The following is a 24521-nucleotide window of genomic DNA, read 5'->3' on the forward strand; positions in this document are numbered from 1 at the left end:
CAGTTACAGGAGGAAAGAATATTTACGTTTGGGGAAGGAAATAATTTCAATAAACCAAATGGGACTCAGATATGTTCTTGTCTAAAGCTTCCATGCTATTTTTACTGTGTTTTCTCAGGTCTTTTTCATCCCGTCACCTCTCCATGGCTTCCATCATGGTGGTGGACACCCCTGGTTTCCACAACCCTCGACACCAGAAGAAGGAGCGAGCAGCTACTTTTGAAGAACTTTGTCACAACTATGTGCACGAGCAGCTGCAGGCTCTGTTCTACAAGAGAACGTTCATGTCCGAGCTGGAGAGGTACAGGGAGGTGAGGACCCTGCTCTGACCCTCACTGGGATCTGAACTACTATTCCACTTGCTGCATATCAGCTAGAGAGTCCACGGCTTTTTAAACACTGGCTTTTAATGAGAGAAGTGCTGCTAAAGCGTCCCCAAGTCTGAACAGAGATCAAAGTCTTAAGCAGTGTCCCCCTCCCACCTTGTTCGTGTGGTACTCCTTCCCCATCAGCTCCTTGTGGTCCCAACAGAAATCCCGTTAGAGTTCATCACTGGCTTGGACTTCCCTTTGAGTCCCTTTGTCACATCGGAGGTGGCTTGAGGAGGCCCTGCTAGTGACATAGCTGAGCACTTCCCTTTGTATCCCTTTGTGCCAGGTAGAGAAAATAAAATAAAATGTTCAATTATCTAGGAAACAAGTTGATGTAAAATCCATAAACAATTGCAGCAAGTCAAAAACGAATCTGCATTTTGATTCTGAAGTTACTTGCCTCGCTCACAGAGTTCAGGCACAATTTGTCTTGATATCAGCCTGCGGTTTTAGTGTCCATTTAAATCTGGGAGCCCACATTGGAACTGGTTCCATCTCGGTGTGTGGATGCAGGTCCCGTATCTGAAATCGCAGTCAGCTGCCTCACTCAGTTCTCATGGAAAGACAATAGACCTGAATTCTGCTGAACACCCCCCGAGTCCTCTGCTGCTGGGGCAAGGAGCCACTTAACTCCCACCTGCCCTGAGCGTGAAATGGTTACATTAGCTGCGCAAAGTCAAAGCATGTGTGTAAAATGATGTTTTTCAGAAGTGCTGAAATCCCCGTTGGGGAGCGGCGTAATCCGATGATGTAGCACAAGGAAGACGCTGTCACTAATGAATGGCTGGCCCCTGCCTATGTGGGGCAGTGAGGCCGAGAAAGTCAACAGCCGTAGAAACAGGCACCTGATAACATGGGGTTGTTGGCTTAGAATTCTCAGCTCAAGAGGAAAACTGAATAAAAACAATAAAAAGCCGGCAAGCTGCAAATTAAATAACTGATTGTTTTCAAGATGCCCCCCTTTATTATTACAGCCATTATTTATGCAACTTCTCTGACATTCACCCGAGCCACTGCAGAAGCCTTGTAAGCACCCTCATCAGGACAGCATTACCCAGTCATGTCAGCTGAGGGTTTGACAGTGCAGTCCGTTCAAAGGCTTCTGATACAGGAGCTTTGGTCAGCCAACTTCAGGCTGTCACTCAGCAAAGGTGGAGAAGGAGCAGACACAGTTTTTCTTCTTGCAAGTTTATTTGCTCTTGGATTTCAAATGTCAGTTCCCCAATGAAGCAAAATTCTCACTAATGTTTTCCAGGAAAATGTCAAGGTGCCTTTTGATCTGCCAGAGCTCTCTCCGATGGCCACGGTGTCTGTCGTGGATCAGAACTCCTCGCAGGTAACACGGCCGGGAAGCAGTAGCGACAGCTGATTGCTCTCTGTTCATCTCCATGCTGGCGGGGAAGGGAGTAAGTGCTGGGAATGCTGCTGGTTGTGGATCTTGCATTTCATGAGGATTAGTCTCCCTTTCTCGATGGACAAAGGATTTCCTGAGGCAATGTGCAAACATGAGGTGCGCTGACTTTGGGGCGACCGGAACGGAATGGGGACTCGGGAGGCTGGAGCAAAGGCTGCAGTTCCGTTCTTAACATTTCACGACGTGTTCCCTGGGGCTGCTTTTTTAAGCTATGGGCTAGTGCTAGAGAAGGGCCCAAGTAACAACCAGGTACTTCATTCTGGGTAGCTGTCCCTAAAGCACGTACAGCGTGGGGGGCAGCAATGCCTGCTTCTCCACACACACTACCTGGTCCATACTCCTCAGCCCTCACCTGGATGGACACCGTGACCAAACTTCCCAGGGACCTCAGTCTCAATGGTCCATTCAGTTGGCCTGAGACAGCAAACAGACTGAGCAGCGGGGCTCATTAGTGCCTGCTGAGTTTTTGGGGATATAGATACACAATCCCAATTCACCGAAGAGCCATCACTAGAGGGTAATGTAATGCCTCATTTAACAGGGCCAGCTGAGCTCGCATCTCCGCTTGCCTCCCCTGCTCTCCTCACTCCATGTGGGAGATGATCTGATGGGTTGTATCATTTTACCAGCTGCAGGTGCCGCCTGGGGGCCAGGCGGAAGAGCCCAAGGGCTTGCTCTGGATCCTGGACGAGGAGGTTCTGGTTCCGGGCTCCAGCGACAGCGAGGTGCTCAACCGCCTGTGCTCGTACTTTGCCAAGAAGGGCACGGCGAGTGAGGGTAAGGCACAGGGGGCTCTGCTTGTAGAATCTGCAGAGGTGCTGGGCGCTGCCCCTCCGTTGGCACCTCCCTTGGGCTTGGAAAGGTTCAGAAATCATCTGGCCAATCAGATGCCTCCATGGGCTGCACTCTGCTTGGGGACTGGGGTGATCGTTTCATGGCAGGAAAGGGCCGGGCTCAGCCTGGGTGTGACTCTGTTGGTTACCACGAGCAAATGTGACTCTCGGGATTTTATCTGGGGGGGAACGACCGTTGTTGAGCCGGGGGAGGCACTCTGGTCCAGTGGCCATTACCTGCAGTACACCTAGGTTGACCAGACAGCAAGTGTGAAAAATCGGGACAGCAGGTGGGGGGTAATAGGAGCCTAAGTAAGAAAAAGCCCCAAATATTGGGACTGTCCCTATAAAATTGGGACATCTGGTCACCCTAAGTACACCCTTCCCCTGTCCTCTCAGCTTTCTGCCAGATCCCTGGGTGTTTGGTGTCAGAATGCATCCTCGGAAGTACCCTGAGAAAGGGCACAGGGAGGAGCGGAGGCCTCTGAGTCTCTGACTGTGCATTCATTCTAGCCTTTCTCCAGTTGGTGCTATGACCTCTTCAGGGGCCTCTCGCTGCACTTGATCAAACCTTAGCTATCTGTGGCAGACTAATTTCCAGCTGCCTTTGCATCTCTTGAATACGATTAATAGCAACTGTTAACCAAAGGTCCATATTTACAAAGGAGGGTGTAATGGGGGAGCCACAGAAATGCACATAGACCCACTGGGCTCGCAACACACACATTAGTGAGTAGAAGCCGGCACCTCTTTATGTTTGGGTTGGGTTTTGTGGGTGCACATGCATTTTTGTGGGCTCACCCATCGTATTCTCTGACAAAGTGGCCCTAGAAGCCTGTGAAGCTACTGTGATAGCATTTTGGACTCAACATATAACCTCTTAATATTATACTGCCTGGCCTAACATCTCGCCCATACATGGGAACCAACAATCTCTCCATCCCTGGTGACCAGGCAGCTTGCCAGGCTGCAGTGTCATTCCTGATGCTCTCGAGTGGACATGGGATGGGATGGGATGGGATGGGCTTGACTTTAATGGAAGTTCCAGATTTTGATGCATGAACAGTATTTACCTTTGCATCGTTGAATAAATCCTCAGCAGTGGAACTGGTGATGAAATTTTGTGTGAGTAGATGTACAGTGCCAGCTGAGTGCATTTACTCTAATCAGTGGATGCTTTGCCATTCACTTCCAGGGGAGCTGGAGCGGACTAGAGTCAAATGAAATGATTAAGGTTGGTGTCCGAGTGATGGTGCATCTAAAGAAAAGTCAGTTTCCAGACCCAGTACCCAAATTATTTCTGGGTAGATCAAGTATAGAAAGGATTACCGTGTGTTCAGGACGTCTGTAGTCACCCCGTTGATATGACAATCATACAGTGCAGAACAGTCTGGCAGTGCTAAACCAGACAACAAGACTGAAAAATTCCCAACATTCTCATCTTGTGGAACTGCCCAGGTCAATGGTGGTAGAAGAGTTTGTGTCGAATATCAACACCGCTGAGAAAATAGTTTTAGTTCCAGCCCAGCAGCCTGCTGGATTCCTTTGGTTAGCTGCAGCATGCGCCTCTGACAGCGCCTTTGGCGGTGGGAACAAGAAGCTCTTGCTCTCAATAGTGTTTCAGACCCAGCTCCAAAATAACTTAAAATCCAGGCAGCAAACTTAAACATATCGAGCCAGAGCCTCAGCTGGCGTGGGCTGGCGTTGAAGTCAGAGGAGCTGGGCTGATTCACATGAACTGAGGAGCTGGCCCATAAATGCTGTCGTCTCTGCAGTGTGCAGGGCTTAAAGAAACCTTAGTGCTGCTAACCCCAGTGACCCAGAGAAGAGACCTCTTATATTATATGTGCAACTGGCACCATTTATAAATAGACAGGAAGCTGGAGTCTGCCCAGGCAACGAGCATGGGACTGTGAGCATCTCCACCTCCCTGTCTGCTGGCTTGGTCGGGGCCACGTTGTCAGCAGAGGCTATGCCTGGGCATGCTATGCCCTAAGGAAAGGCAGCAGCATGCAGGGATGGAGAATGGCACAGGTGGCTGAGTTTTTCCAGGCTTCACAGCTGCTTAGCAGAATTGCACCATGGGAAAGGCCAGTGTGGTACCTGTCTGAGTATTTTAATTTAATGTGCATCTGTATGACATTGCACTTCACTAATCTGGCTACCTTCTCTGCTGGGACAGGGTTTGGGAGGGGTGCAGGACAAGGTCAGGGATACGGGAACACACAACCTGCAGACAGAGTCTCTGCCCCTGCTTCTCTTGGACAGCTGTAGCTTCCGGCACATAAAGGAGGTGCAATATACGTTAGCTGAAAGGAGCACTGGTATGTCAGTGCCACCCTTCACCAGCCTAACGCTACAGGGTTTCTTCCTACACAGGGCTACCTCAGCTTTGTGCTAGTGGACACAGCCCATAGAGATTCAGATTAGCTGGACAATCGGCCCCTGTGTGTAGCTTTGCTGACTTCACCCCATTGACCTTGAATAACCGCTGCTTGCTGGTGTATTGACGTTCCAGAGGAAGGCTTCCTTCGCAAGTGTGAGCAGATGCTGCAGTTTGAGATCTTCCACCAGCTGGGCAAAGACCCTGTTCGCTACGACCTCACTGGCTGGATGAATAAAGCCAAGCTGAACCTGTCAGCCCAAAACTCCATTGAAGTCCTGCAGCAATCCAAAATGTAAGTATCAGGAGCAGACGCCCTGGGCAGTGTGCAATAGAGAAGCAGATAGCTCAAGCGGGGCATCTTGTGACAAGGTAAATCAGAGCTAGGAAGCAGGGTACATCCGCAGTGCGCTCTCTGTCACTGCAGCAATAACAGTAACAAACTTTGACAATGAAAACTGCTCTGGGGATAACATCCGTCCTTAATGAAACAAAGTGCTTTAACTGGGACTGGAACTTGTAAAACTTTTCCCTGGGGCTAAAGCAAAGTTAGCGGAGGGGAAAGCGATTCCCTTTTGGAGGCAAGAAATTCTGCCTGTGGTTTTTCCTCCCATCTTGTATTAAGCCTAAGAGAAGACGATGAAGCTGAAAACACTTTTATGGGTATTTCTGAACCAACTGGGGATCATAAAGTGGAAATTATACCTTCTGTAGCATTTATAAAGATACTCCAAAGTGGTTGGCAGGTCGTCCTCACTGGCTGTTTGGGTAAGGCTGGAGAAACAGGTGCCAAATTATTTGAGGTTCACTCATTGGTAGTCTGCCATGACATCAAACACCCTAAGATTAATCAGCAGCTGGGTCCATTAATTTGGTTGACATACAATATAGAATGAATAGACGTGTGTAGAGCTGATCGCAAGTTTTCCATCAGAACATGCTGATTCAATGAAATGGGTATGTTTCATGGGAACGTTTCAGTTTCACCTACATTTTCAAAGGGAAGCTATCAAAATGTTTCATTTCATTGAGGTTGAAAAGTTTTGTGTCAATAAGATTGAAATGCTTCATTTAGATGTCATCATTTTGATGATATATGATAAGATCTAGTATTATACATTACATTTCAGATCCTGCAGTCCTGAGGCAAAACACCCATTGGTCTTTGGCCCAAACTGAGTGCCCAGGCCGGGATTTCGGCACCGAATGAAATTCATTGGGTCTTGGGCATCTGACTCTCTTCAGGCCCTTTGAAAGTCCCAGCCTGAGTCCCCACTGTGAGCTGAGGTCGTTAGTGTCTTCAACAGCAGTTTCAAAATGTAAACATCCTTTCCAGGAATGGATCTTTGTCTCCCTGACTGCCCCTGACCAGGGGTGATTGATTCCCGACTAATGTAGAGAATGGATGAGTGTGAACATCTCCAGATTCCTAGGGGCACCGGGAGCAGCTACTACACACAGGGCTGTGTCAGACACCAGGAGTCAGATGACTAGCACCATTCCTTCTGTCTCAAAACCACTGGGATTTGTATTGTTTCCTCTAGCACCCTGGTACACTAAAGTGAAATATAATCAAATAGTTATTCATGTCTTTACATAGGCAGTAACTTTAACCTGCTCTTAAGCCCCCTTCAGCTCATTGTGTTTGGGGTTCATTTCAGTGAGGAGTTAATGGCCATTAGCCATGATGGATAAGACACCGAGATGAATAGAATGTGCTCTGTTCACAGCCAGGTTTGTCTTATGTAGGCCGTGTTCAATGTGAGCCCTGGAACACATTCCCTTACCTGGAGTAGAAAAGATTCAGCTTCTAGAGGAGGGGGAAGTTTGCCGTTGAGATACCCTGTGCCTGCCTCTAGCATATGTGCTGGGATACAATTACTGGTTAAACATCCAGAAGGAAACTCAGGTTCTTGGCACGTCATTCCAGGAAATACTGAATTTCAGAATGGCGCAATGTGGCAGCTTCCCCATGGCTAAGGAAGCTACAGTATTCAAACACTTCCCTTAGCGATGTACTATCCAGAGCACAGTCACGGTTTTTATTCCGTTTTGCAGTAAGTTGAAAGGAAAAGGTTTTCCATTCACCTTTGGGCCATTATGATGGCATCTCTGTGATCTTATCAATCAGCCCATTTGTGACAATAGCTGATTTATTTCACTGTTTCATTTCTGACAGAGATGCTCTGAAGAAGCTGTTTCTGCTTCGGTCCAAAATGCCCCTGATTTGCCGATCAGTGGCAGGTCTGGAGGGAAATTCCCAGCAAGCTTTGCAGCGTACTGGTTGTGTGAGGAAGACCTTCACCAGCAGCTTTGCAGCTGTGAAGAAGAAGTCTGTGTGTGCTCAGATCAAACTTCAGATGGTGAGTAACAGAGCTGTCTTGATACCCTCACGTATCGTAAGGGGTGGGTCAAAGTGCCTTTATAACATAGAGCCCATTGCTCCTTATATCGTGATAGTCTCCTGACGCTCTGGCTGGCTCCTTGTCTCTATTGAACTGGCATTGTACAAACACCATAACTGACAGCTCCTGCCTCATGCAGCTGACAGGTCAGTCAAACAGTGACACTGATTTGCTACTATTTTTCTCCACTGGCTAGTTCAGTTTCTGTTTCCTAGTTATTTGAAGAAACTCCTTGTATGTGGCTGAAAAGCCCATCAAGAGGTGGAAAGGGAATTCCTGTTCTTCTGTTACTTCAACTCAGACGTATCTAATTCATCTTTTATTTATACCGCAGGATGCTCTCACAAATCTGGTAAAACGATCCCAGATACACTTTGTCCATTGTCTTGTTCCAAGAGTGGGAGCAGAAGGGAAGCCCTCCCAGCCCTGCGTCACAGGAGAAGGAGGGCTGACTTTGGACGTACCAACTCTGAGAGTTCAGTTGTCTGGGGCCCAGCTATTAGATGCATTACGCCTGTACAGGATCGGTATGGCAAGCCTCCGCTGTGCGATAGTTTTTAAGCATGTACTCGTCCCACCCTCCCTTAGCCGCTGTCCTCCAAAGCAGTTCAAGTTTGCAGTTACTAATACGTGGAGGGCTGCTAAACTACTAACTTCCTCACTCCTCCTGATTAGCCACTTCTCAGCAGGTCCTGTCTTTGTCGGTCAGAGTGCAGTGATTACCCACTTGTCTTTGCTTTGGCCATGGGAAGGAGGTGGATTTATCCTGGTTTCTAGCTCCTTCACCACAGGCTGAGGTTCTTCAGGACCTCTCCACCCCCTGACAGCAGTGCTGCCTACTCCGGAACGGCAGTCCCCTCCGCCAGTTTACAGTCATGGAGCTGTGCCCGCTGAACTGTCCATAACCTTGTCAGTCCTAATGGCTACTTCTCCCTTATTCCCCTGCTGAGATGGATGAACATGACATGCTCCCAGCTGAGCAATTGGCAACACAGATGTGTCAGAGGGGAATCCAGTGGGGAATCCAGAGGGGAATCCAGTGGGGCTGGATTCCAGGGGCAAGTAACTGTTTCTGAGTGAGTTCCCTGCTTCTTGTGACTCATGCTAGAGTTATCCAGCAAGTGTCCCTTCCAAGAGCAGTCGCCATGGTGGAGGCTAAAGGGGCAGGGACAGCGGGGGGCCCAGGCTATTTAGTGCATTGTAGAGTTTCCCCTGGCAATGAAACGGCTTGCAGTGGAGAGTACAGAGCATAGACTGTCTATGTTCTTGGTGCCCTGCTGTGCCCACAAGGTGGGGGGCACGTGCTGCGTTAGATGTAGTTTGTGCATGACCTTGAGAGCTGGGCACAGGTGGGGAACCTCGCAGTGGTCTAGACTTGAGGTGTCCAGGGATAATCATCCTTATAATCGTCTCTTCCCACGAGCCAGGCAGTGTTATTGACTTCCAAACCACTGCAGTGTCTTTAGCGACAGAGGTGTGGACAGCAGAACGCAGAGACTATTTGAAGGATATTTTTCACTGCTCCGGGTACGTGTTTGTTAGAATTATTGGGCTAGGTGGAGAGTTTCTGATGCCGAATAAATCCTGGCTCTGCAAGCTGTGCGGATACCTCTCTCCTGCTTGTTAATGATAAATATAACTGGATTCGAAAGCACTTGTGAGAGCGAGCGTGAGCATTTGGTACAATCAGGAACAAAGAGAAATTATTCCTATTTTGGTGCCTTATTGATTACTGTTTTGCTCTCTTTGACACCAAACAGAATGAGCCGGGAGCTGCCACAGGGAAATATTTCTAGCTGAGATGGCAGGCTGACCTGCTGGGTGACAGTCCGTTTCAGATCAGGAGCTGGGACTCTGTTACTCTCTCTCTCTCTCTCGGCCAATACGGCGCAGCGAAAAGCTTTGGCATGTATTTTAAATTGGCACCTCATCGTGTTAGCACAGCCGTGGAGTGGAGATTTGGCGGGGTGAAGATGGTTTGTATTACGATACTCCCTAGAGGTCCCACATGACACCTGTTGTGCTTGGTGTTGTAGAAGGAGACAGTCCCTGGTCCTGTGAGCTTACAGTCAAACAGACGAGACTGACAAAATAAGGGAGAGAAAGAAGCTCTGATCAGTTCCTACCTAATGCATGGCGGGCCGGAGGCACAGAGAGAGTCAGTGACTTGTCTGTGGGCAGATCAATTGTGGCAGAGCTCAGAATCTCCTGAGTCCCAGTGCAGAACATTAACCAAATGGCCAGCCTTCCTTTCCGGGGCTCTGGCTTCTGTGCACTAAGGAGAAAGGATGACCCAGTGTTTAGGGCACTGACCTGGCACTCAGGAGACCCAGGGCTATTTCCCTGCTCTGCCAAAGGCTTCCTCTGTGACTCTGGGAAAACCACTTATATTCTCTGTGCCTCAATTTCCCATCTGTAAAAGGGGGATAAGCATCACACTTTCCCACCTCACCACTTGATTGTGAGGTGCTGAGATGCCCCAGCGATGGGGGCCATAAAGGTCTCTTTAGTAGCTGGCAGTAAGGTTGTTGCTACCTTTTAAAATGGACAATAAGGTCTATGCATCTGTAGATAGAAGGTGAGCAACCCTGGCTGTCACTCCATTGACAGGTCGTGGTGATGAGGTAGCATAATATGCTTACAAGCCCATGGCCCTTCTTGTCACCCAGACTTGCTTCATGGGGAGTATCTCCAGGCCTTGTTTTCTCTCTTACCATTTCAGTCCCTTGCACTAGCATGTTCTCCCTTGCACTCTCCCCTCTCTCTGCTTTTTGGAAGGCTTTCTGTAAAACAGAAAGAAAGTTGTGTTATTCTCCACCAGCCACCCCAGCACAGCCCGTCACCCCAGGTGGAAGAGAATTTGCTCCCAGCTTTTTGTTTTCTGTAGAGATCGATGGAATCGCCCCCATTCTGATTCACTGATTAGCTAACGTGCAGCACCCCCCTCTGAAATCTGTACCCTATCTCCTCTCTGTCTCTCCCAGGTTACATGGATCGCATGGTGCTGACTCAGTTCCGACGCCGCTTCCAGGTGCTGGCTCAGCCAGTGATGAAGAAATACACCTCAGCATATGAAATACCAGATGAGAATAAGGTGTGTGGATTGCCCACAGTAAGTTGCTGGGGAGGGAATGACCCGCAGCCAGATCCATTCTCATGCAGTGTTCCCAGCTGCAAGCATTCCATCACAAGGTGGAAAAAAGAGTCAATTTGGGGTTCTTGTTATTTCTCTCCTGGCTTCTGAGCCTTTCAGCTTGAACTCACAAAAGTGTTCAGTCTTCTCTCTCCAGCCACCAGGGCTGGGAGCTTGCTTTTATTACACAGATGAAAGCTGAGATTCTCAAGTAAGGACTTGACTGCAGGAGCTGTGGCTTTAAGAAAACACCAAATACAGCAAGACTGACTATAAAGTCACAAGAGCTGGCAACACTGCGAGTGAAGTGACAGGCCCATGGATCTGCAGAGCCAGCCCATGTGTTGTACAGGCAATGACCTGTCAGAGCCCAGTATTCGTAAGCAAAACTTGTGGAGGCTGCATATGGGCTGGTGATGGCTTACTGGGGTGGGGCTGATTTTGATAAACAATGGGCACAGTAGCGAAGGAACCGAGATTCATCTGCTAGCTTCCTCTTAGCCAGCCATTGATTCAGCCAGAGTATTCATCTCAGAAGCCTGAGACGTTCTAATTTCCCCCTGTAGTTCTCAGCTGAGGATTAATCACGGGGAGAAGAGCACCTGAGTTCATGCTGCTTTCGTGTACTGAAATCTAGATACTCCGTGCAACACTCTGGCATGTTTCACATAGAGCAGTGCAGAGATGGGGATTAAATTGCCCTCTCTGGCTCGTGGAGGGCAGCTCTCCATTCTTCTTGGCTTCATCCTTCCCTTTTGTTAATGAGGTTGTAGTGACCTGGGTACTTTAGCATCTGTCTGAACCTGACTGGAACAGCAGCAAGGCTGCTGGCTAGTCCTAGTGCTTCTCCTCACTAGAACTGGGTTTTCACAAATGCAGTAGACAATCTGAGTACTGGTCATGCTATCAGCATTTGCCCTGTTATTGCACAGTGGAGAGGCCTTGGAGAAACCAACTTGGAAATGTAACTTGCTTTGTTCCTCCTTAAATACCAGCGAGCAGTGTTAACTGATTTAAAAGTCCTGCTTATGGGGGGCTGGCCGGTGCCCTATTCTGCAGTGGTCTGGGCTGAAATCTCCTTACATTACAGTGAAACTTTATTTTGTACAGCAAGTTCCATATGCTCTGTGGAAGGAGAAGTGGGTGGGTGGGTGGCTGGATGGTCTCAGCTTGCTTTCTGCACCAGTTTCAGCAAACAGCCTCAGCATGGAGCGGGCAGAGGGGGTAGACCAAAGCTCCCAGTTTGTCTGCCAGAAATAAGCTTAAAGGGTCACTGTCAGGGAACCCCTGAGTGCAGAGGGACTTGTTTTGTTAGCCCTCAGCCAAAGAGCAGCCTGTGAAGAGACCCACAACTGCCTCCGAGATTGTATTGAGAGAGCCATAAAACTACAGTGGCATAAGCTTCATCGAGGTGATGCTTCCTCCATCCACCTCCCCAGCCTGGCCTGTGCCGGAGTGTTGTATTGACTGATGGTAGCACCGCCTGTCTCTTTAGCATTGTGACAAATCACCGCAGATTCCCATTCTCCCTGCAGTGATTGGGCCTGGCCACTGTGACTGGCACCCTTTCCCTCTGCCTTCACCCAACACAGAAGGAGAAATCACCCATGGATTCCCTCCAGCTGTGGGTGTCTCAGAAGAAAATAAGATAGCGTTTATAGAAGGGAAGGTGGATAATTTAATCATCAACGTCTCTCTCCATTTGTTCTCATTAATGGACATGTCAGTCACACACTTGCCTTTTGCGTAGCCCAGACTTCACCAAAACACTTCTCGTGGGGTTCATCAGTTTTAGAAGTGTTATGGGATGAGGCTGGGGTCTGATCTGATGGAAAATGATAAAACAAGGTCAGCCTGTTGCCACGTGCAATAAACACAGCAGAAAAGTGAAGCTGCTGCTCTCTGTATAACCAGAGTGGCTTATCAGCTGAGGATGGGGATTTCCAAGGATGTGCCCAAAGCCCATTAAAATTCTGTGGCGGTTGGAGCCAAACTGTCTTAGGAGCCTATGAAAATCCCAGTTCCAACCAACTCTTTCCCTTCCCTTAAGAGGTATGAAAGGAGAAGGATGCTCATGAATAAAACCTACTGGTTTATTTGCTTTCAGGTTTCATTTGCTCCCACATAGATTTTGAGTGAAAATGGGGGGCGAGGGAATGTAACTTGTTATGAAAAAGCTGATAAATATTCAAAGTCTGGAAAGGCCGATAGGAGATAAATTATACACAGCCATGTGCTCTGTTGTGCAAACTGTCAGTCTGCAAAGTCAGTTCAGACCTCAGGATTTTATCAGACAAGTTTGACGGCTGGAAATGGTCAATATTGTTATTAAATGCTGTAAGAAGACAGAGGCTGATGAGTCAGCAGAGTGTAAGCAGGGGATTGGAAAAATTCATCCTCCCTAGTGCTGGCTGTAATGACACTGTGTTATAGGAAGTCTGCATTAAGCTGCAATTAGTTCCATTAACTGAGCCACTGAAGCAGAAGAGATGTTTTTCTTTATTCTTGAGTCTTGAGTTCAGTGTACGCACACGCACACACTCTCTCTCTCTCTCTCTCTCTCTCTCTCTGTAGGACCCAATCCTTCACGAACTGAAGTTAATGGGAGTTTTATTGTTGATTCAGGGAGCGCAGCATTGGACCTTTGCAATAGAAACGTGTATTCTGATTCCATCTCTAAACCATTCCCACCATGCAGTAACTAGAGCTTGGCAAATAGTCGAATTGCATTGGCAATTCCAAAGAATTGGGGGAAAAAAGTTGTGTTGAAATTTTAAAAAAACTGTTTTGGGTTGAATTTAACATTTTGGTTGGGTTTTGAGCGTTTTGAATCATGTGTATTGTTTTTTAAATATGGACAGTTTGAACCAAAAAATCATTTTGATTTTTTTAATTTATATTTACGGAAACAATTAAGTGAACCAACGCAAATTTGCAGAACATTGGGGGGTCACCGAATCTGCGTTTTTCTCTGAAAACATGTTTTGTACAAAAACTTTGCCCAGCTCTACCCATAGTACAGTATTCACTCAGCTCTAGGTTATTGATTCCCAGGTGCAGTCCCCCCCCGGCAGCCTCAGTCCCTCACTGTTATTGTTATTAGTTCTGTATGTATTTGTTTTATAGCAGCTCCTAGAAGAGTTGCCCAGGCTGGGTCCCAGGTGCTGTACAGACACAGAAGACAAGACAGTCCCTGGCTCAAAGCGCTGACAGTCTTAGACACTCTGACTCTCACGCTTGGCCACAGTTAATAATCACTTACGCATTTAAAACTCACTTGTGAGTGTACCACTAAACACAAAGTCTCTCCCGCCCCCACACTTCCCAGCCCCAACAGCTTGGAATGGAAGGAGGTTGCATTTGCTGAGCATGCCCTGGTCTCCATGCCTGACCTCAGTCAGATATCTTGTAGCCATGTTTCAGTGTTGTCTCATTCAGTTTAAGAATGGGCTTAAGGAGGAAGAGGAAGCAAGGATGTGTACTTCAGAGAATCCCCCGGAACATTCAGAAACTAGCACCAAAGAAAACGTGCCCTCTTGCTTTTCTCTTAGATTTTATACATCCTGGCTCCTCATGGAAATTTGCGTTGTTGCATCCTCAGAAATGAATAATATGGTATCTAATTGCATTACATAGTGGGTCTGACATTGCCCAGAAAGCTTATGTCAGACTTTCATGGGCAAATCTGCTTAGCTCTTCACAGAACTCCATACAGATAGATCAAAGCAATGCAGATTTCAACAAAACACCATGCTGGAATGGATTTGTTAGACTTTGACACATTGCCTTAACAAAGATAGGATCTCACACACATACAGGCCGTGTGCACACTCACATACACGCTAGGTCGGTAAGATGCTCTCATTTTTATACGTGAATGAAAAATGATGGCACACATAGGAGTCCCACATAAATCTGCAGGGCCTCAGAAGAAGTGTCAGTTAAGTACTGATATGAAACCGTCAGTGATGCAAGATAATATTTTTTGCCAGCTGTGTTAGAGAAGAGGTATTGAAAATACAGGATACGTTATGACTGAAGGCAAAGGGCATCACTGAGAATTAACCAGGCTTTTATGTCTGTAACAACTGTGAAAGCTCTTTGAAATACTGAGCAGTTCAGCGGTGCAAGTACCTGCAGGAAAGGTGTTAGGATTAACTAGTGATGTATTCATGGATGTTGGTGGGATTTTCAAAATCACCTACGTGACTCAGCAGCACAAATTTTATTGACGTCTGGTGGTGCCTCAAGGAAATTTAGCAGTTCGGATCGACCTTTGACCTCGGTGTGTTCTTTGGTTCCCATGTCCATTGGCAGGTTTTTCTGCTGCTCGTGGTTTCAATTCAAGGTCACTTGTATCACTCAAGGACCATTTCTGCTCCTAATAGAAAGGTACGTTTTGTCCTGTGTATGCAAGTCAGGCCCTGATCCCATGTCCGCTGAAATCCATGGGAGTATTTTCATTGTCAATCAGACCCTGGAAGACTGGAATAAAATATGGAGAGATCTATAGACAAAGAGCAATTTCCACCCAAGATACACCCAGCATAACAAGTTTAGGCTCCCTGTCGCTTATCTGGGAATCCTCTCTCGTAGTTCTCCAACAAGCACTCTGGCAGATCTTTCAATTCTCTCTTCTGCTCACAACATGAATGAGAGACTGCAGCCACAGAATCATTACACATCAGTGTTGGGTCCGAACTCCTGAGGCCCTCAGCTGCTTGAGCCTTTATACTCCCTCTCTACTCTTCTTGTTCTTTTTAAATAACTTTACTGCCAGATTCAGTTCAGTTTACAAAGTTGTAATGGTGCCTAAATTAAATCAATAGCCATTTTTATGGGCTTTTGACATTTTCATGAATAACTGATGAAACCTTGGCTTTGTCTGTGATCTTGCAGATTGCAGAGCATTTCAAAAGGAGTGAGCCAAAGGTGTGACTTTTGTATTTTTTATAATTTGGGAACCAGATTCTCAGTGATGTTGTTTTGTCTTCAACCAGTCTTTAACGAACATAAGAACGGCCATACTGGGTCAGACCAAAGGTCCATTCAGCCCAGTATCCTGTCTACCGACAGTGGCCAATGCCAGGTGCCCCAGAGGGAGTGAACCTAACAGGTAATGATCTAGTGATCTCTCTCCTGCTATCCATCTCCACCCTCTGACAAACAGAGGCTAGGGACACCATTCCTTACCCATCCTGGCTAATAGCCATTAATGGACTTAACCTCCATGAATTTATCTAGTTCTCTTTTAAACCCTGCTATGTTTGGCCAGCTCTGTATACCAGAAGGCTATGGAGCATTCCAGAGAGGTCACATATAATGCTGTGACTTTTAAATATTTCTCATACAGATGTGTTTCTAGTGACAGCGGGGTGCATGTCTGAATTTAAACAAGGAAGGAGACTATTCTGGGAAGGTTTTATGTGGAACGTTGTTTTACTGACGGTTTTATAGTAAAAACTCCTTGAGGTCTGGGATTTTCAAGCAGCCCCTCTTTTAGATCATATTCATCCTCATCAGGATGTGCACTATGTTTTTTGGCCCTTTGTTTTTCACTAGTTTATTATCTTGACTCAAAGACCAGAGCATCTGAGTTCCATGCTTTTGATAATACGTGAATATCGGTATTATTGAGAGGTGCTCTGATTTGCACTATCCAGGAAATCCTCCATCCTCCTCCTTTTTTGGGATTTGTGAAAAATATGGAGCTGTCTCCTCAGACTCCCTGCAGCTCTTCCTAAATATGTAGGCTTTTGGTAAACAAAGAGAAAGTGTCCTTGGAGAGTTCTTCTAAAGACTATAATTAAAAGCTGTCAATCTAGCCTCTGAAAGTCCTCCTGCTTTCTCTCTGAAGAATATGTCACATTTTTCAATTGCCAGCATGTCAAGGAGCCTTTCTGTACTGCAGAAAACAACAAAAACTTGAAGACACCTTTTAAGACAGTGCAGAGCTCCATCTCCTGATATTTTCAAATAGCTCTCTCCCTCCAAGGTGGCTGAGTGGTCTCATCTTACCTTGCCTCGTTATTACAGAAGTCAGCTTCAGAGGCGCCTTACTTGCTTTGGTCTTTCTGCTCTCTGGGGAGTGGAAGTGGAATCAGTTATCAATTCTCATTTCATGTCAAAGGAACTCAGAGACACGATCCAGGAAAGCCCATCTACAATGGCCCTGTGTGAACAGCGTTGGGGGCCTTTCTTTCACTTTTTAGGGAAAGGGTTTCTGACTAAAAAGAAGTATAAAGTACTCAGATACATCCTTCATCTCCTGACTGCACATCACAGAAGGCAGAACAGAAATAGTGGCTTGTGGGTGCCCAGTCACTGGGGTGTTTGCAGAACTCCCGAGACACACTACTAGCATGTTCTTACTGGATTCCATTTACATTTTCACAACCAAATTCCAAACCACTGAAGCCTCCTGGGTTGAGGGCTTGTTACAAACCCAAATCGTGAGTTAGGTTCACTGCAGGACTTGTTAACGTATGTGAGCCTGAGCAAACTTGGCCCTGTTTATTAGAAATAGTCACAAATCCATTTGAAGTCACTGGGAACCCAGGTTGGTCATCCCAGCTGAAAATCAAACCCGTTGAGTTTCGGGGTGAAATCCTACAAACCTCAGTTGTTTGGGCTGCATTCTGCATTGATGTTTGGGGTTCGTTTAAACTCCAAACTGAATGGAAAGGGGAGGTGGAGGGAGCTTTTCCTGAAATCTCATAAATCCAGCCCACCGAGCTTTGCATGGCATTAATTTCTACACATTTCAACTGTAATAAGACACCATCTTCTCTTTGATAAGACTAGCTTGGGTTTGTAAAAGTTCCCCAACAAGCCGTGATTATGATTTTCATAGTGGAAGCCCTAAACCTAAAATAAGTTCAGTTACTGCTCTTCTCATTCTTGTACCTTGTGATTAATAAGTAATGTGAGCAGACACGAGGAGTAAAAATGCCTAAAACCAAACTGCTTATTTTTTCCCTGGACCCCTAGGGACATGTATTGTTTTATGCATTATACTGTAGAGGCAGTAATAACAGCATGGTTGAGATTGCACAGCATAGCCAGAGCTGAGAGGTAATGAGAAAGGAAAGGGCATGTTCCTGGTGCACTGAGTACTGGGGTCATTTCTGCTTGCATTGCTTTGGAAATATTTTTAATAAATGTTTTGCAAGTCTGTGAAGCCAAAGCCCAGCAGGGGTGAGAGGATGAAATCCATCTGCAAAGTTGCTGTGAGACCGTCAGGCTTTTTTCTTTTTCTTTTTCTTTTTTTTTTTTATGCAAAGAACTAACAATTATTTTTCTGACAGGTTCAATTTTAAAATAAAAGGTTGTTTAAAATGCATCCTTGCCAGAGACCTAAGGAAGAATTCCCTCTTTGATATTTGCATGGTGGGGCCAGGGTGTGTCTAACGGAATCATTTCAATTCGCCCAGGGCTAGAGTGGACTGTAGTTCTGGGTCTCGCTTTCTCTAATGTACAGTTGTGCTGTACTTTGATGGGGAACTGTCAAGGTTCCTTCCCCACTCTGAACTCTAAGGTACAGATGTGGGGACCTGCATGAAAACCCCCTAAGCTTATTTTTACCAGCTTAGGTTAAAACTTCCCCAATGTACAAACTATTTTATCTTTTGCCCTTGGACTTTATTGCTGCCACCACCAACCGTCTAACAAATATATAACAGGGAAAGAGCCCGCTTGGAAACGTCTTTCCCCCCAAAATCCTCCCCAAACCCTACACCCCCTTTCCTGGGGAAGGCTTGATAAAAATCCTCACCAATTTGCATCGGTGAACACAGACCCAAACCCTTGGATCTTAAGAACAATGAAAAAGCAATCAGGTTCTTAAAAGAAGAATTTTAATTGAAGAAAAAGTAAAAGAATCACCTCTGTAAAATCAGGATGGTAAATACTTTACAGGGTAATTGGATTCAAAATATAGAGAATCCCTCTAGGCAAAACCTTAAGTTACAAAAAGATACAAAAACAGGAATATACATTCCATTCAGCACAGCTTATTTTATCAGCCATTTAAACAAAACAGAATATAACGCATATCTAACTAGATTACTTATTAAGTTCTAAGACTCCATTTCTTTTCTGTTCCTGGCAAAAACCAACACACAGACAGAGAGAACCTTTGTTTCTTCCCCCATCCAGCTTTGAAAGTATCTTGTCTCCTCATTGGTCATTTTGGTCAGGTGCCAGCAAGGTTATCCTAGTTTCTTAACCCTTTACAGGTGAAAGGGTTTTTCCTCTGGCCAGGAGGGATTTAAAGGTGTTTACCCTTCCCTTTATATTTATGACAGGAACATTCAGCTCTTCGCTTCTAAGGACCAGTCTCCAGGCCCAAAGCACTACGGAGTTGATTCTGCTCTCCCCTGAATCAAAGGCAAAACACCTGTTCGCGTTGTGGTGAGCAGGAGGGGTCCCAACCTTTGGGAGCAACCCTAAAAGAAGCTAAGCACCCCTAGATTTCAGAAGGAATTGTGGGTGCTCAGCATCTCTCATGTGGGACACTGGTTGTCCTCTAGTGCTTATGCACCAAAACCGTGCACCCTGTAGACTAACACCATTAATCTGGCCACACCCCTCCCCTCAGCACGACACTGTAGGCCTGTTATAATGGCAGCTCTCTGTCAATTTTAGTGGAGGGTAACGCTGGTCTGATTTGGCCTGAAGAGTATAATATATGCCAATCCCCTGTTGTTTCAATTCAAGTCAAACCCAGGTCTCTGTGGTCAATGAATTCAGCAGTCCAGTCCGTAATGTGCTCTTTCTCTACAGGCAATAGAAGAGCTCTTCCAGGTACTTGATCTGGAAAAGAAAAGTGTAGCAGTGGGACACAGTCAGGTATGTTGTCCACAGTCCTTGTGTCGTAACAGTGTAAAATCTAGGCTTGTGACCAGGAGCACTTTAGATTCAGAACTTATCCTCTAATAACCTAATACAGTGAAAGACATTTTTCTTGCTTCCATGTTGAAACCTAGGAGTCTAAGTCCCGATGGAAATCAATGAGACTTAGGCTCCTAACTCACTCAGTCACTTCTGACAATGTTACCTGATGTGAACTATACATCAAGCCATTAAGATCCTACAAGCAGGACATTTCCAGATGAATAGTTGCCACAGTAACACGTTCAAACTTAAAGCTAATCACAGAGATAAATTAATTATATATACACTGCTGCCTCTATCTCAGGGATGCTGTAGAGAAAAAATGTAATTCATTGAATTATTCTCAGGAGAAGAATAACCTTCTTTTGTCCTGCATCCAATAATTTGCAATGATCTCTTCTGTGAACCCCTCTTATTTTATCAATAAGCACGATAGCAACACCAGTCAAATCTTGTTATATAGGAGTTCGTATTTTCATCACTCTGAACATTGATTTTGTACTGGATTGTGAAGTTAATATAGCCATTAATGAGAAAATCAAATAGGGGTGAAGCAATCATAGCATTATCTCAAGAAAGCCAGGGTTCTTGGAAATGCTCTCTGATACCCTTTTGGTTCTTTTAAAATATAGATTTCAATTATATTATAAGGCTCACAAATACAGTTTTATTTTAATTTAATTAGTTTTCAATATAAAAAGGGTAATATGGAATATTTAAACCATATTGGTCAAAGCACTGAGCATTTTGCTTGACTAAGGAGTGGAACAGGATCTCTGAATTTAGCCTTCTATTGATCTTTCAAAATACAAATATATCAGCACAATCTATATTGTTTGAGGCATGTTTGTAACAAGCTCAGGTAAAGTAAATGACATCATTGTTTCTTCCTGACCTGCTTTGGTACGTGGCTTCCATTGCTACTGCATACACTATTGCAAATGCATTTTGCAACAGAGAGTCCAGTGTCATCTGCCCATAAAGCAGGTAATGACCAATGATCCATAGCCAATGTCTCAACCCCATGCAGCTTTGAGTAGGAGTTAGGGCATGAACCTGTAAAAGAGAAGGCAGTGTAAACAGTAGAAACGGTGAGTGAACTGCAAGTTTGAATACAATGGGGTCCATTAAGGCTCCCGCAACCAGAGTTGGGAGGGCAGGTTCACTGCCCTAGTGACAGTGGTGGAGATGTTATGTCTGGAGAGAGCAAGAACAATGCCTTGAAGTGGGGTGGGAGTGGGCGCTCATTCTTAGTCACTGAAAAAACATAGCTTGTGCTTCCCTCCAACAGCATCCATCTGGGGTGAGGATTTGCTGGGCCCTGAGGGGCCATCAGGACATGACCATGACTACAGCATGCTCAGCTCTGAGGGGTTCACTGCTGCCCTTTCCCTTTGTGCTGGGGGGACAATGACGGCAGTACCCTGGCACACCAGCCCTGGACAGAGGGGGACTCTTCCCACCCGCTGTATATAGACCATTAATTGTTACAGACATAGGGACAGAGTCTGGAGACACACGTGTGGAACTGCAGATCTCAGAGGAAGGCTGGCGGGCGGGGATCAGAAGCCAGAATATGGCCTATTGGCTTTAGCGTGGTGGTCACTAAGCCACAGTTAAAAGAAAAGCTCTTATTTCCTTCTGGACAAATGCTGGTGAGAGGCCACATTTCTGGCGGTGAATGATTTCCATCCATTGCCCCCAGGTTTTCCTGAAGCCAGGCATAGTCTCCAGGCTGGAGAAGCAGCGGGAGAAGCTGATATCCCAGAACATGATTCTGCTCCAGGCAGCTTGCAAGGGCTTCCTCTCCCGCCAGAAATTCAAGAGATTAAAGGTAACCGCCTTCCTGTGCTCCTTTGCTTCAACCATGCTGCAGGGGTCGCCCACCTCTTTGGGAGAACCCAGCTGGGCCGGAGGTGACCCGTGGATCTGCTGCTGCATGGCTGGGCTGGGCATTCCTGTATTCTCTCTTGTTGCCCTAGGTCACCCTGGGCAGGAGAGAGGTCTCATTTCCCCAGGCAGTACGTTGTCGGTACATCTGGAAAAGCTTGAAATGATCCTATTGAATAGGAGATGGAACAAACGTTTGCCCATTGATCATGGGCCATATTATGACCCCTGTACTTCTGTTGAATAGCACCGTGAGCAGCCCCAGTGATACTGGTGGGGCAGCTCCTGGCATAAGGTACTGGTTAGCGTGAGTAGGGTATCCCATGCTGGCTCCTATATTTCAGAATTCCTGGGTCTTGTGTAACGTTAACAACAGCCTCTCGACACGCATGCACACACAGACACACGGCTCATTGTATTTAAAAAGTTTGCAGGGTTCATTTTTAATTTGTACATTCTAGTTTTCAAGCTAAATCTTGCAAAGCCAAATGCAACCGAGCAACTAGGCACAGGCGGGTCAAACCACAGCTCAGGGCCATGTGTATTGACTTTCGGAAGTCAAGCAGCACAGTCCTGTGCAGCCTGGAAAATGAACAATCCATTCCCTAAGCCACGTATTGATGTTAGTTGGTAACATCCTTCAGATCTTCTTTAATACCAAGCTCTTTGGCCTTGTCTCTGCCGGAAGCGGCACGGTCCTGTGCCCTGTTTCGATTCTGGCGAAGTGCTCCATTTTAACACTCATCTGGAACTCTTGCTCATATCTCACTATACTGGAATGAGACCGATGTCATTGTTGAAAGAGTGCCATTGTTTTTGATACTCTAATTTCAGATTCAGCGCCTAGCCATTCGGTGCATCCAGAAGAATCTGGCAGTGTTCCGCGTGGTGAAGGACTGGCCGTGGTGGCAGCTGATGAGCTATGTTCGGCCATTGCTCAGTGTGAACATAGTGGAAGACCAGCTCCGAGTCAAAAACGTATGTAACAGTAGAGCAAAGACACTGAATGGGATGCTCAGCATGCCAGCCAGACAGGAAGTAGGTTTTACTGCCAGAAGAAAGACACATTTTGTTGGTCATACCCAATTTTTAAATCCTGTTTCCAGTCCTGCACTGTGTGAGCTGGGTAATGTGTTTTCAGCTTGTCCGAGAAATAAGAATAAGGCTTTTCAGGGACACCTGGGGAAAGTGGGAATCTGAACCTCAGCTTAAAATAAAACGAAACACACAGGCAACAAGTCGGTCTGTGAAATTAAATTCAAGCCCATTACAAAGGCAAGACCAGCTGTTTGGGTGCAAATACAGGCACTGTATCCCATCCCGGTCCTGGCTCTGGACAAGAGGCCCTTTCTGGCTTTGGTTTAGACATGGCCCCATCACTGGGACGTGGGAGGGTCCAGATATAAAGTTCTGGAACAGGCCCCTCTCTATCATATCCAAATGGAGAAGTGGGAAGCAGCCCTCAGCTTGCCTGGAGAAGGGGCATTTAAAGAGGGGGACTTTTCTGTGCGCCACATTCATGGAGGTTCTTTTCCAGGGGCCCTAAACAATCTAACATGGAGCCCAGACTCCATACCATGAAAATGTACTTTCCTGGGACCCCACCCAAACCCCCCATGCTCTTTCCAACTCCAAAGGCTCCTGAGAAACCACTGAAATATCGGCCTTCTGGTAAGCAGACCACCTAGTCCAGGGAGGGACCATGTACAGCAGCTGATTTCTGGCTGCCAAACACTGGGCTCTGCAGTGATGAACAGGGCTAGCAGGCCAGATTCACCCCTGGCAGACCAGGCTCAGCTCTCTGATGTCAGTGGAATGATGCTTGCTCCAACCATAGTTCCATTTAGAATCATAGAATATCAGGGTTGGAAGGGACCTCAGGAGGTCATCTAGTCCAACCCCCTGCTCAAAGCAGGACCAATTCCCAATTAAATCATCCCAGCCAGGGCTTTGTCAAGCCTGACCTTAAAAACTTCTAAGGAAGGAGATTCCACCACCTCCCTAGGCAACGCATTCCAGTGTTTCACCACCCTCCTAGTGAAAAAGTTTTTCCTAATATCCAACCTAAACCTCCCCCACTGCAACTTGAGACCATTACTTCTTGTTCTGTCATCTGCACCACTGAGAACAGTCTAGAGCCATCCTCTTTGGAACCCCCTTTCAGGTAGTTGAAAGCAGCTATCAAATCCCCCTTCATTCTTCTCTTCCGCAGACAAAACAATCCCAGTTCCCTCAGCCTCTCCTCATAACTCATGTGTTCCAGTCCCCTAATCATTTTTGTTGCCCTCCGCTGGACATTTTCCAATTTTTCCACATCCTTCTTGTAGTGTGGTGCCCAAAACTGGACACAGTACTCCAGATGAGGCGTCACCAGTGTCGAAGAGAGGGGAACAATCACGTCCCTCAATCTGCTGGCAATGCCCCTACTTATACATCCCAAAATGCCATTGGCCTTCTTGGCAACAAGGGCACACTGTTGACTCATATCCAGCTTCTCGTCCATTATAACCCCTAAGTCCTTTTCTGCAGAACTGCTGCTGAGCCATTCGGTCCCTAGTCTGTAGCGGTGCATTGGATTCTTCCGTCCTAAGTGCAGGACTCTGCACTTGTCCTTGTTGAACCTCATCAGATTTCTTTTGGCTCAATCCTCTAATTTGTCTAGGTCCCTCTGTATCCTATCCCTGCCCTCCAGCGTATCTACCTCTCCTCCCAATTTAGTGTCATCTGCAAACTTGCTGAGGGTGCAATCCACACCATCCTCCAGATCATTTATGAAGATATTGAACAAAACCGGCCCGAGGACCGACCCTTGGGGCATTCCACTTGATACTGGCTGCCAACTAGACACAGAGCCATTGATCACTACTCGTTGAGCCCGACAATCTAGCCAGCTTTCTATCCACCTTATAGTCCATTCATCCAGCCCATACTTCTTTAACTTGCTGGCAACAATACTGTGGAAGACAGCGTCAAAAGCTTTGCTAAAGTCAAGGAACAACATGTCCACTGCTTTCCCTTCATCCACAGAACCAGTTATCTCGTCATAGAAGGCAATTAGATTAGTCAGGCATGACTTGCCCTTGGTGAATCCATGCTGACTGTTCCTGATCACTTTCCTCTCCTCTAAGTGCTTCAGAATTGATTCCTTGAGGACCTGCTCCATGATTTTTCCAGGGACTGAGGTGAGGCTGACTGGC

General features: G+C 46.4%; 1 protein-coding gene across 1 annotated transcript in view; it reads left to right on the plus strand.

Annotated features, from left to right (window-relative positions):
* MYO18B (myosin XVIIIB) overlaps positions 1 to 24521 on the plus strand; it is a 183793-nt gene that overhangs the window by 61199 nt on the left and 98073 nt on the right. Inside the window, exons 13-22 of the mRNA XM_084648640.1 lie at positions 119 to 311; positions 1627 to 1707; positions 2415 to 2562; positions 5137 to 5296; positions 7181 to 7364; positions 7741 to 7933; positions 10391 to 10500; positions 19324 to 19389; positions 21140 to 21268; positions 22159 to 22302. Of these exons, the coding sequence (XP_084504766.1) occupies positions 119 to 311; positions 1627 to 1707; positions 2415 to 2562; positions 5137 to 5296; positions 7181 to 7364; positions 7741 to 7933; positions 10391 to 10500; positions 19324 to 19389; positions 21140 to 21268; positions 22159 to 22302 (1408 nt within the window). The remainder of the gene's footprint in view (positions 1 to 118; positions 312 to 1626; positions 1708 to 2414; positions 2563 to 5136; positions 5297 to 7180; positions 7365 to 7740; positions 7934 to 10390; positions 10501 to 19323; positions 19390 to 21139; positions 21269 to 22158; positions 22303 to 24521) is intronic.

Source organism: Lepidochelys olivacea, assembly GCF_965140295.1.
Source record: "Lepidochelys olivacea isolate rLepOli2 genome assembly, chromosome: 15".
Classification (NCBI taxonomy): domain Eukaryota; kingdom Metazoa; phylum Chordata; order Testudines; family Cheloniidae; genus Lepidochelys; species Lepidochelys olivacea.